The 19,677-nt window shown below is 44.2% G+C and overlaps 1 protein-coding gene across 2 annotated transcripts; it reads left to right on the forward strand.

Moving 5' to 3' along the window:
• The first annotated feature begins 492 nt into the window (after positions 1–492).
• TMEM170A (transmembrane protein 170A) lies at positions 493–19,630 on the forward strand. 2 transcript variants are annotated; one of them, XM_082606029.1, is made up of 3 exons: positions 493–790; positions 13,639–13,809; positions 16,239–19,630. In XM_082606029.1, the coding sequence occupies exons 1-3, from the start codon at positions 658–660 to the stop codon at positions 16,367–16,369; spliced, it is 435 nt and encodes a 144-aa protein (XP_082462155.1). In that variant the 5' UTR covers positions 493–657; the 3' UTR covers positions 16,370–19,630. The 2 variants fall into 2 exon arrangements, with proteins under 2 accessions (XP_082462155.1, XP_082462156.1); XM_082606030.1 differs by having other exon boundaries at positions 497–790; positions 13,639–13,740.
• The last annotated feature ends 47 nt before the right edge of the window (positions 19,631–19,677 follow it).

Consider the following 19,677-nt stretch of genomic DNA (forward strand, 5'->3'; position numbering starts at 1 on the left):
ATTGACCATATTCCTTATGTTGTATACAATGTTTTTTAATTTAAAGTGAAGTTTCCCCCCAAAATCATTTCCTTCCAAATATTGAAGGTATTGCTGCATTGTCTTCCAACTTCTTTTACCTGACTGCTGAACCATCTGATTCTCATTACCAGATGCATATGTATGTACGTATTTATCTTCCTACCTACTACCTACCTACCTACCTGTCTACTTGCATACCTACCGCTGTCTGTCTACCTATCTACCCACCCACCCACTCACCCACCCGTCTATCTCTCCCTCCCTCCCTATCTATACCTAATTTCCTTTACTTTCCTATAGGTGGCGCTGCAGAGGAGGGCAGAGCAGTGCGCGCCGCACTGTAGCAGGAGAGACTTTCCCAGTAGGGGGCGTAGCCCATAGGTGCTGGGTCTCGGAGAGCCGTACGCAACGTCAGGGGCGGGAACAACTCGCCCCGCCCCTGCCATCTGAGGCGCCCTATGACTGGAGGGAGGAGCCATCACTTGGCAGTGCCGTTGGGGTGGGAGGAAGAAGGCTTCGGCCGAAGGTGACGCTGAGGCGTCGGAGGTGCGGAAGCGGAGTGGGCCGTGAGTGAGAGCGAGCCACGGCAGCACTTCAGGCGCTCTCCCCCACCTCTCTGCAGTGAATGGCGGCGGGATGGAGCACGAGGGGAGCGGCGACAGCGGGGGATCGGCCGGGCTCCTGCAGCAGATCCTCAGCCTGAAGCTCGTGCCGCGCGTGGGCAACGGGACCTTGTGCCCTAACTCCACTTCTCTATGCTCCTTCCCAGGTACCGGCCCCGCCCCGCGCCTGCGCACTGCGTGCCACGCCGCGGCCGCCCGGCTACGCGGCGGCGCCCTTTCCTCAGCGAGCAGGCTGGCACCCCGCCGTTCCGCCCGCTGGGGGCTGTTTTCCTCTTGGAAGAAGGTTCCCTCTCCCTCGGCCGAGAGCTGGGGTCCTTATCCCCTCCCCCTGTCGCTTCCTTGCCGGCCCCTCGGGCCAGGCCACCCCGAGCCCGCGCTGGGGACCCGTCAGTGAAGGGAGCTCAGTCACCGCCCGAACTGATCTTGCTCTTAGGAGTTTCCAGACGCCCCAGGTTCGGACATGAACTCGGCAGAGCCCTGTAGGCGGCCGTCCCTCCTTGTTTGGGGCACTGGAGGCGGTCATCCCTGCCCAGCCCCTTTCGTCCGCGCCGGCTTCTCGGCTTTCCCAGCTCGGACAGCGCATGGTCCCGGCCGGGCTGAGGGCCGTCAGTCAGAACTCACACACCCTTTGTTTCTAGCGTAGCCCAACCCCTTTACGCGGGGAGGTGGTCTGCCGATCGCTACCACCCAGGTTCAAATCCACCCCCTCCACCAGCTTCTCTTTCTAGGAATCATTTTCTGAGACCTGTTGCCGAGCCTCCCACTCATGCGTTCGAGGTCTTTGATGCAGCTTCCTTCTGACTCTTACCTACACTGGCGATTCTGCTGGGCCTGAGAGCAGGGTTTTTAAAAATTAGAAATCGAGATAGAAAGCTATCGTGCTCAGAAAACTGAGAGGAGGAGAAATTACTTGGGAAGGCCGAAAATAAAGCCTTTGACGGGAGAGCACGGTTGTGTGTTGGCCCTTTAAAGGCAAGAAGGCTGAGATAGGGGTGATTGAAGGGTGAGGTTGGGCTCTCCCGCAAAGCTGGCAGATACTATGACTCAGTAAACAATGCGAGAACCGTCCTGAGACCTGCAAAGGAAGGAGGGTTGGATTACTGACTGCAGTTGTAAACAAGGCACCTGTGATTTCTCTTTCGCTGGGCAGCGACTGCCAGGCGCCATTCAGCGGACACCAGGGACTTGATATGTATTACCTTCCTAGTATTTTCCCGGGCAGGTTTGTGAAATAGTTAATAAGATAACCGTGTTGGGGCAGATGCAGATGTTAGCTTGAAATCATGCCTAAAACGATAATCTGGCAAAAGGTATCAAAAGGTACTAAGATCACATTTGACAGTGACAACAGAAATATATGGCATTCTGGAGACACTGTCCAAAAAATGAAATGTTCATGCAGTCTGGAGGCAGCACTGAACTGGATCAGTCTGTTTTCATTGTTTCCTTACTTTTCCCACAACTCTTTATTTGGAAAATTTTCAAACCTACCGAAAAATTGAAATGAATAGTATAACCAATATCTGTATGCCCTTTACTTAGATTCATTATTAACATTTTGATTCTTTCGCTTTCTCTCTAAATATATATATGCATACACATAACATTTTTACTTTCTGCGAGCCTTTTGAAAGGAAGTTACAGAAGTGACGACGCTTGACGCCTAATATTTCAACACGTATCATTGAAAATGAAGACATTTTCTGCCACAACAAAAAAAACACATCACACCCAAGAAATTTAACATTGATAGAATATTATCTAATGTATTGGCCTTATTTAGATTTTCCCAATTTTCCCAGTTCAAATAATGCCATTTTTAGCTTTTTTCTTTTTTAAAAAAAATTTATTTTTTAATTTTGGTTGTGCCGGATCTTCATTGCAGTATGTGGGACTTCTTAGTTGCGGCATACAAACTCTTAGTTGCGGCATGCATGTGGGATCTAGTTCCCTGACCAGGGATCGAACCTGGGCCCTCTGCATTAGGAGCATGGAGTCTTACCCACTGGACCACCAGAGAAGTCCCTCCTTTGTTTTTTTTAAAATTCCAGGATCTAATCAAGGGTCCCACGTTGCATTTAGTTGTCATGTCTCTTTAGTCTTGTTGAATCTAGAACAGTTCCTCCATCCTTGTTTCAGTTTCTTGAGACAGACATTTTTGAAATCCAGGCTAATTATTTCATAGAATGTTCCATAATCTAAATTATCTCATTTTTTCTTCATGATTAGATTCAGATTAAATATTTTTGTTCAAAATGCTGGGCCTCCCTGGTGGCGCAGTGGTTGAGAGTCCGCCTGCCGATGCAGGGGATACGGGTTCGTGCCCCGGTCTGGGAGGATCCCATATGCCGCGGAGCGGCTGGGCCCGTGAGCCATGGCCGCTGGGCCTGCGCATCCGGAGCCTGTGCTCCGCAACGGGGGAGGCCACAACAGTGAGAGGCCCGCATACCGCAAAAAAAAAAAAAAAAAAAAAATGCTGCCTACACAGGTGATGTTGCCCACTTCCCAGGGCACCTCATCAGGAGACATTTAGTGTCAGTTTGTACCTTTATTGATAACACTAGGTTTAATCATTTGGTGAAGATGGTGTTTATCAGATCTGTCCACTGTAAGGGTACCTTAATCCTTTTGTAATAAATCATGTGAGGTGATACTTTGAAACTGAATATTCTGTTCAATCTGTTTCGCTTTTAGTTGCCTTTTCTTTCTCTAAGAAAAGATTGAGATAAGTGAATTTGGAACAATAGTTTTAACATGTCACAGTAGAGAATCTGTAGCTAAGTGAATTGTTTTGCTTTCAGCAATTGTTCTGAAATATTAAACTGCAGTATGTATTTGAGTTTATGGGAACTTCTTTGAATATATAACTTGGGGGTGGTGATCACCGGGGATCATTCATTTAGCAGGTATACGTTGGTCAAGTTCAGGCTCTGGGCTGGGGGTATAAACATGCATGAAATAAAGCCCTTGACCGCAGCAAGCTGGTCAGAATGTGATGGGTAAACACAGTGGGTAAACACACAACCTCCCTGCTGTATCTCTTCTTTAGCTGGAATGGACAGTAAGTACATGAACTGTAATCCCTTTGGAGGCACCAAAGCCTGCTGACAGTGAATGTGGTTCACTGTCCTGATTCTGGAATTGTTTCTATTTTGGCCCCACAGAAAAGGTTCCTTGCATTTTATGCCAACTCGATATGGCAGGATCATTGCTCTGAAATAGTCTGTGGTTTATCACTGTCAGGAAGCTTTGAATTGATTTTTTTTTAAACCTGCATTTGCAATTTAGCTGTTTAGGTTTCTGCCTAACCCTCCTTATTGCAAGTTGTTCAGATTTCTTTTGTTGTTGTTGTCATTTTTAACAAATCTGAGTGCTATGAAAGGCAGATTTTTTTTTCCTGTATCAGGAATAACATTCACTTTCTGAAGGTATGAATTTCCTTATACCTTCAGTGTCAAAGTGTATCTTCTGATAAACTAAAACCCACTAATGTTTTGGTTGTGCCATTGCTGGAATCAAGAATAGGTCACCCTTGGATCAGTCATTTACTCATTCAGTCAACAAGTATTTACTCAGTGTCTATTGTGTGTCTCTTGTTTTCTAGGCACCAAGTAAAGGTGTGTTAGTAAACAAAAGAACTTTCATTCTAAAGGAGAGAGAGAAAACAAAATTTAAAAGTATGGAAAAGACTAACATAACATTGTGAAGCAACTATACTCCAATAAAATTTTTTTTTTTAAAGTATGGAAAGGAACAGATGGTGGTGAGCGTAAGACAGGGTAGGGGGATAGTAAGTGACAGGTGTTGTGTGTCAAGTGGAATGCTGTTTTACTTAAGGTCACAAGGAAGCCCTCTCTGATGGTGCCATTGGAGAAGAAATCTGAAGGGAATGAGGAACAAGCCACGCAGCTGTTGGGAGAAGAGCCTTGTGGGCGAGGGGCAGCAGGTTCAGAGGCCCTGGGACCGGAGCTTGTTAAGCAACATGAAGGAGGCCAGTGCAGTGGGTGGAACAGGGTGGGCAAGGCAGGGAGAGGAAGTGAGGTCAGATCCCAGAAAGCGATATTAGAGGGTTTTGAGCAGAGGAAGGATGATCTGACTTACTTTTTTTTTTTTTTAAGTATACAATCTAATGATTTTTTTCAGAGTTTGCAGCCATCACAAAAAGCAACTTTAGAATATTTTCATCACCCCAACAAGAAACCTTGTTCCCATTAGCACTGACTTTCTGGCTTTGTGTGGAGAATAGGTGGAAGGCCAGATCAGGACAGATAAGATCCAGCCAGGCTAGGCCCAAGAGACCACTGGGATTGAGGCAGGCCAGAGGGGCACACAGAAACAAGGGATGAGTGGGCAGTTAGGCAATGGCCTCAGGAGAGAGGTGGCAGCCCACTGCTGGTGGTCCTGGTGGGCAAGGTATCGTTGTTAGGAGAGGAAGGGCGTCTAGGAAACACTCGCTGTTTTCCTTGACTCTCACACTGCTGCTACACTCACAACACATCTGGCGCCAGATGTGTGGTTTTTCCATGTATCAAAGCCATTCTGGGGCACCAGTTGGGTGTCCTGCAATTCAACTCAGTTCTGACACTGGCTACTTGGAGTTAGCATCCAATCCCACAGGTCAAAGGCTCAGCTCCACAAGACTGCCCCAACCCCCAACTTCAGATGCCAGTCAGAAGTCCAGGTTGTCCCACGTGCTTCTGACCAGCTGAGGTTCCCACGTCCTCCTCGTTCAGTTTTTTTTTTTTTTTTTTTTTTTTTTTGCGGTATGCGGGCCTCTCACTGCTGTGGCCTCTCCCGTCGCGGAGCACAGGCTCCGGACGCGCAGGCTCAGCGGCCATGGCTCACGGGCCCAGCCGCTCCGCGGCATGTGGGATCTTCCCGGACCGGGGCACGCACCTGTGTCCCCTGCATCGGCAGGCGGACTCTTAACCACTGCGCCACCAGGGAAGCCCTCGTTCAGTTATTTTGCTAGAGCAGCTCATAGAATTCAGGAAAACAGTTTAGTTATTGGGTTACTGGTATATTACCAAGGATATTAAAGGTTGGAAATGAACACCAGATAAAGAGGTACATAGGGTGAAGTCTGGAAGGGTCCCCGAGCACAGGCGCTTCTGTCCCTTTGGAGCTGGGGTGGGCCACCCTCCCAGCACATAGATGTTTTCACCAACGCAGAAGCTCTCTGAACTCTGTACTTTTGGAATTTTTATGGAGGTTCATCACCTAGGCATGACCAATTATTAACTCCCTTCTAGCCTCTCTCCCCTCTCCAGAGCATGGAGGGTGGTGCTGAAAGTTCCAAGCTTATAAAATCATGGCTTGGTCTTTCTGGTAACCATCCAGGAGCCCACCAAGAGTTGCCTCATGAGAACAAAAGACACTCCTGGAAATTCCAAGGGATTTAGGAGCTCTGCATCAGGAGCCAGGGTCAAAGACTAAGTATTAGAACAAAAGATTTTCCTTGCACCATTATCTCCAAGGGTTTTAGGAGCTCTGTGTCAGGAATCAGGAGTAGAGACCAGTACATATATACTAGTATTTCACAAGGGAACAGATGGATCCCCTGGCAGGTAGGTGGGGTTGGGTAAGAGAGGGGTCTCACAGTGGGCAGTGTGGACAGATGCAGGCTGATGGGCAGTTAGCATCTAGGCAGTCCAGCGTCGAGTTGCAGGGCTCAGTAGGGCTGCAGTTCCCAGGACCGAGGCGGTTTACTTAGAGCCCTGGCGTCAGAGGCACTGGCTGTACTCATACAGTTGTTCGACCTGGAACATGAGGCAGAGTGGGGCCAACTGAAAGGATGGCTGGGTGCCAAGCCTCACGATTCCCGCTTCCATTTCTGCTGATTGGAGCCAGGTTGGTGACTCAGCTGCGGAGGCTAGAGGGCCGCGGAGCCAGCCGTTACAAACCCCTTTTGTTAACACAGGACTCAGAGGATTCTGAAATCTGTGTGGCTTTTCTCTTTAACTCAAATATTTGTCTGAAAAAATATTCTTAAAGATACAAACACCCTGTGGGCAGGGATCTTTGTCTTTTAAAAAATTTTTGTTTTTGTTGTTCACTGACATACCCAGCATATGGAATGGTCTCGGTAAGTATTATATTTGCTGAATGAATGAACTCTCAGTGCTTGTATTAGTTCGCTATTGCTACTGAATCAACTTACGACAAATTTAGTGGCTTAACACAACACAGATTTATCATCCTACGGTCCTGGAGGTCAGAAGTCCAAAATGGGTCAGCAGAACTGCCTGCCTTCTGAAGGCTCTACGGAGAATTTGCTTTCTTGTCTTTTCCAGCTTCTAGAGGTCACCTGCATCCTTTGGCCTATGGCTCCTTCCTCTGTCTTTAAAGCCAGCAGCATAGCATCTTCAAATCTCTCTGACTCTGACCCTCTTACAAGAACCCTTGATTACATTAGGCCCAACTATAAAATCCAGGCTGACCCCCACCATCCCAAGATGCTTAATCGAATCACACCTGCACACTCCCTTTTGTTATGTAAGGTCGCATTTTCATAGGCTCTGGGGTTGAGGATGTGGGCATCTTTGGGGCCCCTTCTGCCACCAGTGCTTCGTCTGATTTCCCCTTATAATCTTTTTTTTTTTTTTTTATGAAACCACCTCGATGGCAGTTTCTCTTTTTTTAAATTTATTTATTTATTTATTTTTGGCTGTGTTGGGTTTTTGTTGCTACGTGCGGGCTTTCTCTAGTTGTGGTGGGGGGGGCTGCTTTGCATTGGCGGTGCGTGGGCTTCTCATCGTGGTGGCTTCTCTTGTGCACTCTAGGTGCGTGGGCTCAGTAGTTGTGGCACATGGGCTTAGTTGCTCCGTGGCATGTGTGATCTTCCCAGACCAGGGCTGGAACCCGTGTCCCCTGCATTGGCAAGCGGACTCTCAACCACTGCGCCACCAGGGAAGCCCAATCACTTAGTTTTTTAAAAATGTTTTATTGATTGAGGTTTGCCTTAACTGTTACAGTCCTGTAATAATCCCATCCATCTGAAAAGTGTTTTATAAATTGTACTACTCATCTAGTGTAATACAGCCTTTTTTTCCTACTTAGAGTGACTTAAGTGATGCGATATAAAATATGTAGGCACTGAGCTAGCTGATGGATGTAGCTCAGGGTTATAGGAAGGTACATAGTGCTTCCCCTTCTCAGAGACTCAGGGAGGAGCTGACCTGCTGTGCCAGATCTTGTTTGCAAACAGATTCCTTTCAGCTTTCCGGAAAATGGAGATGTGAGTTGATAGCCCAGCAGGCCTCCTTGGGCAGGTGCTGTGCTCCCAGAAGTGGGAACAGGTGAGCAGGTGAGCGTTGATGTCTGCTAGGGCTGCTAGAACAAAATACCACAGACTGAGCGGCTTAAACAACAGAAGCGTATTTTCTCACAGTTCTGGAGACTGGAAGTCCAAGATGAGGGTGCCGGCACGGTCAGGTTGTGGTGAGGGCCCTCTTGGGCCACCTTCTTGATATGTTGTCACATGATGGGGAGAGAAAGAGAACAAGAGACAGAGAGAGAGATCTCTCTTCCTCTTATAAGGCCACAGTCCTGTCGGATTAGGGCTGCCGCACATGAATTCAGTCCATAGCAGTTGAGTAGAGCACCCGAGTGTCCAGACCCACTTTTACTGAAGTTACCAACTTAGTGTGTCTCTGGCAGATCAAGGCCTCACCTGCCAGTCCACTGCCCCGATGGTTCTGTGACAGCCAGTAAGAAGCCAAGCTCCAGCAGTGCCTTGAGTTGCTGCCGAAAGCAGTGCTTGTCTCTCAAATTTGGGGCGCTCCAGCAGAAGCCCCGTGACAGCGAGGCCCAGGAGTGGTCTCATGTCATTGGTGGCAGACAGCAGCCAGGACGGCAGCTGCTCTGGGGTCTTGGAGGCAGGTTTGTATCCCGTTTGTCCACGCCTGGGTAGTGGCATTCCTGGTGTCTTTATAGAGTTCTGTGCACACTGGGTGGTGTAATGGAGTTCAGAGTCTCTTAAGTGATTTGGGGAGGAGCTGGGAAGGACTGTGGGATTGAAGACGGGTTACTGCTTTAGCAGGGAACTGCATGACGCTGTCCTGTGGCTTGGGGATGAGCTGGCAGTGGGTGGTACACAAGGGGGCCTTGGGCGGGGGAGGCCAGGGTGCAACAGCAGTGGCCCAGGCAGGAGGGATTTATCAGGGAGGGGCAGTACCCGGACACCAGACTCTGCAACCTCTGGAGCTGCTGCCAAGAAGAGAGGGCAAGTCTCCTGGGCCGTGGAAGCAAGAAGGGCTGGTGCCCGAGGCTGGAAAAGAGCCTGCAGTGGTATCTGGTAGAGTAAGTCCCCTACGTACGAACGAGTTCTGTTCCGAGAGCACGTTTGTAAGTCTAATTTGTTCATGAGTCCAACAAAGTTAGCCTAGGTACCCAACTAACACCATCGGCTATGTAGTACTGTACTGTAATAGGTTTATAATACTTTTGACACAAATAATACATAACAAAAAATAAAGACAACATTTTTAATCTTGCAGTACAGTACCTTAAAAAGTACAGTAGTACAGTACAACAGCTGGCATACAGGGGCTGGCATCGAGGGAACAGGCAAGAAGAGTTACTGACTGGAGGAGGGAGAGGAGGTGGGAGATGGTAGAGCTGAAGGATCGCCAGCAACAGGAGACAGAGGGCAGGCTGCAGTTTCACTCACGCCTGATGTTGATGGAACGCACGTTCACATCTTTGAAAGTTCGCAACTTGAAGGTTCTTGTGTAGGGGACTAATTGTACAGGTTTGTTCCTGAAGACGATGGGGACCCAAACCCTGAGGACTGAGAATCCTGCCCACAATTTCTCATAGACACTATTGACTGGAAAGGGTTTTTTTGTTTGTGTGTGTGATTTTTTTGGTGGAGGAAGAGCAGTAGTTAGTATACATATATTTTTTTACATATTATACATTTTTTTATGTTATATATATTTAAGTTTTAAGCTTGAGACATTACTGTTTAATCACTTTATACTCCAGATTGCATGATTTAGACTTGGTTTAACAATTTGCCAAACACCATCAAACAAAATAGACAAGTTTCGACAGTATTATAAAATTATTCTGAAGATGTATCTTGTTCAACAGAAAGGAAAAGAAAACTCATACCAGTGGTTTGAAACCTTTTGTAGCTATCTGATAATTTGTCACCAGAACAGAAGTACAAAAACACCCTCAGTCGTTTGTTATTTTTAATAAGCATTGAGCCGTAGATGAGGTGTCCCTGATGTTTTTATTGAGAGCCTTCCATCCAAAACAAGAGCGAGGGACTTCCCTGGTGGTCTAGCAGTTAAGACTCTGCGCTCCCAATGCAGGGGGCCTGGGTTCGATCCCTGGTCAGGGAACTAGATCCCACATACTGCAACTAAGAGTTTGCATGCCACAACTAAAGATCCCGCATGCCGCAACAAAGATCCCACATGCTGCAACTAAGACCTGGAGCAGCCAAATAAATAAATATTTTTTTAAAAAAGGACTTCCCTGGTGGCACAGTGGTTGAGAATCCACCTGCCAATGCAGGGGACACAGGTTCGAGCCCTGGTCTGGGAAGATCCCACATGCCGCGGAACAACTAAGCCCATGCGCCACAACTACTGAGCCTGTGCTCTAGAGCCCACGAGCCACAACTACTGAAGCCCATATGCCTAGAGCCCTTGCTCCGCAACAAGAGAAGCCACTGCAATGAGAAGGCCGTGCACCGCAACAAAGAGTAGCCCCCGCTCACCACAACTAGAGAAAGCCCGTGTGCAGCAACAAAGACCCAATGCAGCCCCCAAAATAAATTAATTAAAAAAAAAAGAACAACCAAGAGTGAGACATCCTAATCTAGGTGTATGTAGAATATGGTTTTAACTGAAACTTTGACTTAATATGTGCAGAGAATTAGTGCAGCCATCAGTGAGAGTGTGGAGGGTGCCTGGCGGGGATTTGGCCCCACCTCTAATCACCCCTGGCTCCCTAACCCCTCCTCCCCCTGCGCCCAACAAGAGTAAAAATAAAAAGAAATTGATTTGGGAAAAACCACACAAAACAGTGTGCTTACAACTCAAATGCAACTTCAAGAAAAGCCCCTGGCCCTCCCCTTTGCCACTCTTCCCTCTCCCCCAGCCCACTGATGCTCCTCATTGGTCGCTCTTTTTTTTTTTTCCGTTTTTTGGCTGCGCCCCACGGCATGTGGGATCTTAGTTCCCTGACCAGGGATTGAACGTGCAACCCCTGCACTGGGAACGTGGAGTCTTATTCACTGCACCACCAGAGAATTCCCAAGCTTTTTTTTTTTTTTTTTTTTTAGTTATTTATTTTTGGCTGCATTGGGTCTTTGTTGCTGTGCATGGGCTTTCTCTAGTTGCGGCGAGCAGGGACTACTCTTCATTGCGGTGCGCAGGCTTCTCTCTCACTGCGGTGGCTTCTCTTGTTGAGGAGCATGGGCTCTAGGCGCAAGGGCTTCAGTAGTTGTGGCACACAGGCTCAGTAGTTGTGGCTCACAGGCTTAGTTGCTCCGCGGGATGTGGGATCTTCCCAGACTAGGGCTCGAACCCATGTCCCCTGCACTGGCAGGCGGATTCTTAACCACTGTGCCACCAGGGAAGCCCCCGCTTTGTTTGTTTTATCAAAGTAAAAAGTGAATGGTCATAAACCCTCCCCCAGCCTATCCTATTCCCCAGAAATAACAATTTTCTGTATCTTAATATGTATAAGAGGTGGCACGGAGGATGAGGGCGTTGCTTCCAGCGTGGCTCAGCCTGGGCTCTGCCTCGTGCTGCAGCGTGGGCGCCAGCAAGTGCCCTCACCTCCCTCTGCTTCTGTTTCCTCATCCAAGCGTCAGAGATATTAATATGTGCTGCATAGAGCTACTCTGAGAATTTCATGAGTTAATATTTGTCAAGCACTTAAAACAGTGCCTGTGCATGTTGTAAATATTAAATAAACATATGTCCAGACTCTTCTGAGTAGACAGAAGCATTTACACACATTTGTTTCTTTTGTTTTTTGTTTTTTGTTTTTTACTTCCCACTGTGGCTTGGGCATCTTACCCCATCAGTATTTTTTTTTTTTTTTTTTGCGGTACGCGGGCCTCTCACTGTTGTGGCCTCTCCCGTTGCGGAACACAGGCTTTGGACGTGCAGGCTCAGCGGCCATGGCTCACGGGCCCAGCCACTCCACGGCATGTGGGATCTTCCCGGACCGGGGCACGAACCCGTGTCCCCTGCATCGGCAGGTGGACCCTCAACTACTGCGCCACCAGGGAAGCCCCACCCCGTCAGTATTTAAAGAGCTGCTCCTACTTTTATTGATTGTGTAACATTTCATTATGCGGATATACCATAACATGTTTCACAAGTCCTCCATCGACAGACATGCAGTTGGTGTCTAGTTTTCGCCAGTACAGACAGTGCTGCCAGGAACCTCGTGACCTTGTCCTTGCCCTTGTGTATTCCTGGAAGTAAAATCACTGTGGCAAAGGGTATGCACAGTTGACTGCTTTGGATATGCACTTCCAGTTTACCCTCCAGAGATGGCTTTCTAGTTTGTGTTCCTACTGGGAGTGTAGGTGCCACCTGTGAAGTACTGTGCTGACAACCCTTTACTGCTCAAAAAACCTTTGATGGTACCTTCTAGGACTTACATGTTGAAGTCCTTAGTTTGGCCTTCAAAGCCCCCCGTAATGTGACCCCATCTACCTTTGCATCCTTAACTACTGTTACTCTTATAAACCCTTTGCTTCAGTCAGGTCAGCGGTTTTTAACCAGGGTAATTATGCCCACAGGGGACGTGTGACAATGCCAAGATATTGTGGTTGCCACAACGGGAGAGAGTGCTACCAGCATCCAGAGGGTAGAGGCCAGGGGTGTTGCTCCACATCCTACAGTCAACAGCCTCCCACAACAAAGAGTTAAATGGTCCAGACGTCAATAGTGCTGTGGTGCAGAAACCCCAGTTGAGCTGTTGACTGATCTTTAAAATTGCCTGGTACTTACCTGCCTCAAGTGCAGGGATGGACAACAGATTTCATCTAGTGTGACACCTTCATTATATCCATATATGGGTAAAGAGCTCTCTTGAGAATTCTGAAGCCATGCCTGGGCCCACTGGGGGAAAATGTTATGTCTGCCATTTGCTAAATTGTAAAGTCATGAGGGCAGGATGGTATCTCCTCCTTTTTTTTGTATTTTCCAAGATATCACATGCATAGGTTTGTATACATAGTTGTTGGACAAATATTTTAATGTTTCCTGAGTTACTGTCATCCTAAGAGGGATAGAGGTTCTCTGAAGGAACCATTTCCTCTTCTAACCTGCCCTCTCACTTGCCATTTGTCTTGAAGCGAAACATTTACATATTCTGGTATTTATTTCATGTCTTAAAGAGCTTTGATACCCTAATAGGTGATGGGTTGATATTTACTGCATTGTCTTGAAAATGATTGTTGAATGAATGTAATTGTATATAGAGCTTTTCCATTTGAGATGAGTGAATAATCAAGAAGGCAGGGACGGTCATCAGGCATTGACTGCATAGCACCCTGTCAGTGGTACTTACATTTGTCCTTATGGGAGGGAAATCATTTAAGTGAATTTTCAAATCCGGGTGAACCTTTTCTTCAGTGTTTGGGAGTACAGGTAGCTTGTCAGGGGTTGGCCAACCTTTTCTGTAAAGGGCCAGATTGTAAATATTTTAGGCTTTGAAGGTCATATGGTCTCTGTCACTGCTTCAGCCCTGCTCTTGTAGCTTAAAAACAGCCATAGACAAGACTGAAGTGAATGGGCATGGCTGTGTTCCAGTAAGAGTTTATGTACACAGACAGGTGGTGGCCATAGTTTACTTATCCCTCCCAAACCATCAGTGTTTGGATATTTGACTGATGAACCTCCATTGCAGCTGAATGGTTTTGAAAATGAAATAACTGGGCATAGTGACTACCCTTTTGTAATGATTGCACTGGGAAAGGCAGTGATGTATGACCTTTCTTTGCTCTCCCTTGTAGAGATGTGGTATGGTGTGTTCCTGTGGGCACTGGTGTCCTCTCTCTTCTTTCACGTCCCTGCTGGATTACTGGCCCTCTTCACCCTCAGACATCACAAATATGGTAGGTTCATGTCTGTAAGCATCCTGTTGATGGGCATCGTGGGACCAATTACTGCTGGAATCTTGACAAGTATGTTAGACATTAAAATACAGTCAAAATGTTTCATTTGACTAGTTAGTTAATTTTAGGAACCAGTTTAGAAACATGTCTCAGTGAGATGAAGAAGAAAGAGTGATCTTTAACCACAGATCCTGTTTTTTTTATGTATTTTTTTTTTCTCACCCCAGTCCCCCCTTATTTGGCTAACATCTTTGACTTACTGAGTCAGATTTTGTCTCGCTGGCTTCAGGGAAGCCATGTTAAGCTTTGTGAGATAGATCTTGTGAAATAGGTCACTAGCAAAAGAAGATATTTGTCTTTTTGGAAGCTACTGCTCCTTTCTCTTCAGCTGTCACTTCACTGATTTGTGACCTTGCAAGCTGGTTAACAAATTACTTCCACTCATCCAGGTGTAGTTATTTTAAGGATGGAAGAATAATTCTAATGACAAGAATTATTGTTTAGAAAAATACCTGGTTGTTTTTTCCTCTCAGGACTTTCTGAATAAGAATTGGAGTAACATTCATAATTATAAATTATTTTTATCTGTCTGGTGTTTTTTGGGGGGGGAGGTGTGGCTTTTATTCATGTCGAAGGGATGAGAATAAGTTTAAATCATTTTTAAGCTCATAATGAAATACAAATAACATGTATATTCTATATAAATTAAAAATTATAAGAAAGCAAAGATAAAAATCCTCCATTACTGCATTCCTAAGTGGTATCCACAGTTTGCATTTTGGTATATGCTTTCAGACTTTTTTCTAGGTATACATGTACACATAAATTTTTTTCACTGTGAATTTAAACCTTGAGCTTCAAGCAGAAATCTCCCTCTCTCTTTGACTTGGATTTTTTTGGGGACAAGGTGGCCTAGTTTCTCTGTGTTCCGTAGATGATGAAACCTTTGTGATAACACGGGGGAGGAGGCCAGTTTTCTCCTGTTTGCATTAAGGAGTTTCCATAACGGGCCTTAAAAAATATTTGTAACTGTATCACCTACTGCTATCTTTAGAGACCCTCTGCTCCAGGTTCCTTGTTGGATTACTGGCCCCCAGGACCTGTTTCAGATTTCTCATCAGTAAAATAGGGATGCTGTGTGATGACTAAATGAAAAAATGTGAATATAAAATACTGAACCAGAATATCTACCATATAGTAATTGTGCAGTAAATGTCGTGTTAATGTCCTTCTTCGACGCTAGTGCATACAATCTGTTCCCTTCCCATTGTGCTGCTCCTTCTGGTTTGCTTTTTCCTGTCTTCCCTTAATCATCCAAATCCCACTTTGGGACCCAGTTCAACTTCTTTAAGCTTCTTCCGACTCAACCCACTTTTTTTGGAGACAAATTACAAAGGGGCCCAATGGAACATGTGCCTTTCAGATGTCAGTAGCACAGTGTTTGTGCATTGCCTCTGGCGGTGGGCATTTCAAAGTCACAAATGTTCCTGGCAACCAACACAGGTATTGATTAGTGTTGTTCTTTCTTCTCCTTAAAATATGTCAATATACCATCACATCACATTTGTAAAAGGTGTAGACACTTGATTAAAACACTATATTTCATCTTGCATTATTCAAAATCTACTTCATGTTTGTGTTTCTGTCTTGTGTCTCCAGCTAGCTTCTGTGACCAAGGAGAATTCTGTTTGGAGCATTTTGAGGTGGGGCGGGGGCGGCAGGACAGTCATCTGAGATGTTCGGATCTGTTATTTTCAAACTATTGAAATCTTGACTTTCTTTATACAACGCTGAGTCCCTGTGAGCAATTCAGGGTACCTAGGTAGAGAGAGATATTTGTTTTGTTTTGTTTACTCAATTTCTAGGAAGTTACAGTGACTAACATAATAAAAACGATTAATGATGTGGGTAACAGAAAGGACTCCCCAAGTATCCCTCACCTCTCACCCTTTGAATGAATAGCAACTTGATAGGCTTAGGGTCCCCCTCTTTTCCTTTTCCCACCCCTTTCTGCATCCATTTCTTGAGGGAAGCTCTTGAGTATAGTACAAAGTAGGGTGGGGTTTCCCTGTGGCTGCTCCTGAAATATTTCTTGCTCAGTCCCACAGGGAAGATTCTTTGTCATTTATTGCCAAGAGTTTATTAGGTACCTGTTAAATGCATGCGGAATAAGAGATGTTTTTGAGTTTGTAATCAGGTTAAGTGGAAATCGCCGTCTTTGTGATTTCAGCTATGACTTCCAGGTGATTTTATTCAATAAATCTAGGAGACTCTCAGTTTAAAGGATTCACTTTTCAACACAGAAAAACACTTGTCAGTGATTTGCAAACCATATAAGGAATACTTGAAACCTAGAGTAGTCAGCAAACAAAACATTTCTGTAATGTCTAAATTTTAATGTAAAAAATTTAGAACATTCTACTGGTAGAATTTTAAGTGCTATATTTTCCTGATTATATTAACCTTTTTTAAAAAAATATTCTTGAATTTTTGAACAGGTGCAGCAATTGCTGGAGTGTACCGAGCAGCAGGAAAGGAAATGATTCCATTTGAAGCCCTCACCTTGGGCACTGGACAGACGTTTTGTGTAGTGGTGGTCTCCTTTTTACGGATTTTAGCTACTCTATAGCACATACCCTCGTGCTATGATGGCGAACCTAAGTTTCATAGAATCCTCAAAAATAATACAGTATGGAATGTGTTTTCTTAGTTCTTCAAACAGGAAGCAACTTGGATGAAAAGGTATATGAAGAACAACATTTCAGTCCTTTCTTCAATTTGAAGCTCCAGGAATTAAAGATCTTTTTGGACTCATTGTTCTCAACCAAAACAAATCAAGTTTCTTTTCTTTCTTTCTTTTTTTTACATATTTAATTCAGGCAGTTTTACGGGTGCACCTTTACGCAAGCCAGGTCAGCAGTGCTTCTGGGTTGGCATCCTTCACACTGAAATTTATAATGTTCTGTGAGAAAATGCAATGTTGCATATTTCAGAGAAATTATGGATCATATTAGTGTATTTCTGAGCAGCGTATACTGTACTAAAATCTAACTTGATCTAATCTTGATTAAAATTTGGCAAACTCATTTCTTGCTACATCTTCATGACAGTAAGTGCCAAGTAGGTTTTGGTTGAATATAGTGTTGAGAACAAATTTGGTGAAATTTGTTGCACACACAAAAAATCTATAACTCAAGTAGTGGCTTTGATTCCACTGTTTAAAGAAAAAGGAGCTAACTACTGAATGACGTGACATTTTTATGGATAACTATCCTGACCTGTGATTATTTAATATATTTTAAGAGATGTGAATTTGTTTTTTTGTACATTTTATCAAAATAAGCTAGATAATTGAGAATTTTTCCCCTAAAGCTCCCATACCACCTCTTCCTATCACTTTTATTCTATTGCTTTTATTTAGTTTAATTGGAAACATACCCTATTAAAGAGTTGAGAGTTGAAAATTTTCACCCAGATTGTTTAGGACACTCTTTGAACATTGAGGCACATGCACAAAAAGATACTTTAAACGTTCTGTTACTGTTTTTCTTAGTGACTTTGGTTTACTCATGGCTCTTGAAAAATTGTATAAGTGCAGCTTGAACTAGAGTTAGTGGTTATGGATTTCCTAGTCTTCATGTGGTTACCTAGTGGTGGGTCTTCAGCTCACTTTCACAGTATTGGGTATCACTCCCAGAAAGTGCCTAAAGTTTAATTTTCAGATATGCCTTCTACTGTGCCCTTTACATTTTCCTTCAAGAGAATTTATATCCTTAAAGAGAATTAAATATCAGAGTTTTTTTAAACCCAATTTTAGCTATTTTAATTTTTCTTCTAATGCCTAACTTACTTTTTCATTTAAAGGCCTGAAAACTGTAACCTTCAAAAGAAAAAGGATTGCAAAAATTATCCAACTTTATTCTTACCACCTAAACTGTTCTGTATGAAATACAATCGATGTTTCTGTTTTCAAAATAGTTTCTGGTAATTAAATCTGACATTTTTAAAGGAAAGTTTTCATTGTGAGTGTAAGGCTAACTGCCCATGAGGTCATGTGCAGTTCTATTTGATTTAAAGCAATACGCACTCTGGCTTCTGATTTAAAAAAAACAGCCAGGAGGACCAATTTACCAGGGATAGTCAAAGAGCAAAATTACAAAGGATCACAAAAAGTAACTGGACATTTTCTTTTAACTAATCGGCCATTAGACCACTTATCAAAATTATAGTGTTATATACACATAGACTAGGTGGAAAATTACAGGAGTTGGAATGTAGGCAAATGTCTTTACAAATTCCCCAACAAGATTACTCTCCAGTGCTCAAATCTTTCTTTCAAGCAAATTTTTTTTTTTTGCGGTACGCGGGCCTCTCACTGCTGTGGCCTCTCCCGTTGGGGAGCACAGGCTCCGGACGCGCAGGCTCAGCGGCCATGGCTCACGGGCCCAGCCTCTCCACGGCATGTGGGATCTTCCCGGACCGGGGCACGAACCCGTGTCCCCTGCATCGGCAGGCGGACTCTCAACCACTGCGCCACCAGGGAAGCCCTCAAGCAAATTTTTAAGTCTTTAGTTGAAGACTCCATTTTTCAGTTCAGGGAGCTGGATTTGGAAAAGTAGCCCTTCAGTTTAAGAAATTTGTTGTAGGAAATGATTTTAATTATCTCTATTGAAGGATGCCTCTTAGCATTCTCACCTAAAACATTCCTTTGGATAGAATTTCACAAATTGAACATGGGCCAGTGGTCAGTGGGCTCCTCCCCCTAAATACTAATTTTTGAACATACTGATCCATGATTTATTTGGTTTATTTGTCTTTTAGAGCCAAGACACAAAAATTAATGCATTTTGAAAGTTGTGTTTGTTTTCATCTGTTTGTTTGATTATCCACTCTTTTCAAAAACCTCAAATGTAAAATGTATCTTCAAATTATTGAATGTTTCATCCATCCCAGTATGTGAACATTCTCCTGTGAATAAGTGTATATAGACTTTATATAGCTTGAGCTTTGTGGCTTGAAAGGTTTTCAGGGAGAAACTATTTGAATGATAAGGAATGTCTATTCCCCCTTAGAGTTTATTTTTCTTTTTAATTTCTCATCTCAAATACACAATTAGTTGGGGGTGGTTGCCCAGATGAAAAAATATTGGCATTTGTGTAGAACATTTTATCTTATCACATATAGCTTCTGAGAAGTTTTGCCAACTACTGACTTTCCTAGAGACACGTGCAACCACCCCTCCCTTAGCTGTGCATCCACTTTTCCTTTTTTTTATGAGTGGGAAGGAGGCAGCCCCAACCATAAAAAGCTGATTTCTGGATTCTTTGATATTGAGGTTTTAGGGTAAAGGCGTTTCCTGTAAACTTAAATCCACATACAAATGAGGAATGAATATTCCAAGATAAAGATGTCTCTTTGTGCTATTAACTCGTGTTTTTTCAGCATCACATTACCTAGGAAATGTCTAAACTAGGTGAGAAAAAGTTCATGCCAATAATTATCTTTAAGCCCTTCTGTTTTCTAAGTCTTTAAATTGCATTTTAGTTTTTGATCCCAAAAGCTGCTCTGGTTTGAATTAAGTTCTTGTTACAACTGCAGTGCAGACCAACCTTCCCTAGGAGACCACTTCCTGGAATGTGACGTCCTGGTGCCATTAGCGGTCCACATGCAGAAGGTTCTGTGTACGTGCGTTTCTTTGTTGTGCACTCTGTCAGGCTGCCTGTGGCTAAAATCAGCTCAGCTTTTTGTACTAGATTATTTCACCAAATGCTACAGTCAAAATGACCTAATCTTTGTACCATAGAAAATTATTTAAATTTTATTTTTCTACTGACATTTCTAATTCTGGTATATATGTTTATCAATAAAGAGTTACTTTTAATTCTGTGAACTAGAACTGTTATTTCTTTTTCAGTGGCCAATGAGTTTAATCTTTTG

This window comes from Mesoplodon mirus, assembly GCF_964341445.2.
Source record: "Mesoplodon mirus genome assembly, chromosome: 19".
In the NCBI taxonomy this organism is placed as follows: domain Eukaryota; kingdom Metazoa; phylum Chordata; class Mammalia; order Artiodactyla; family Ziphiidae; genus Mesoplodon; species Mesoplodon mirus.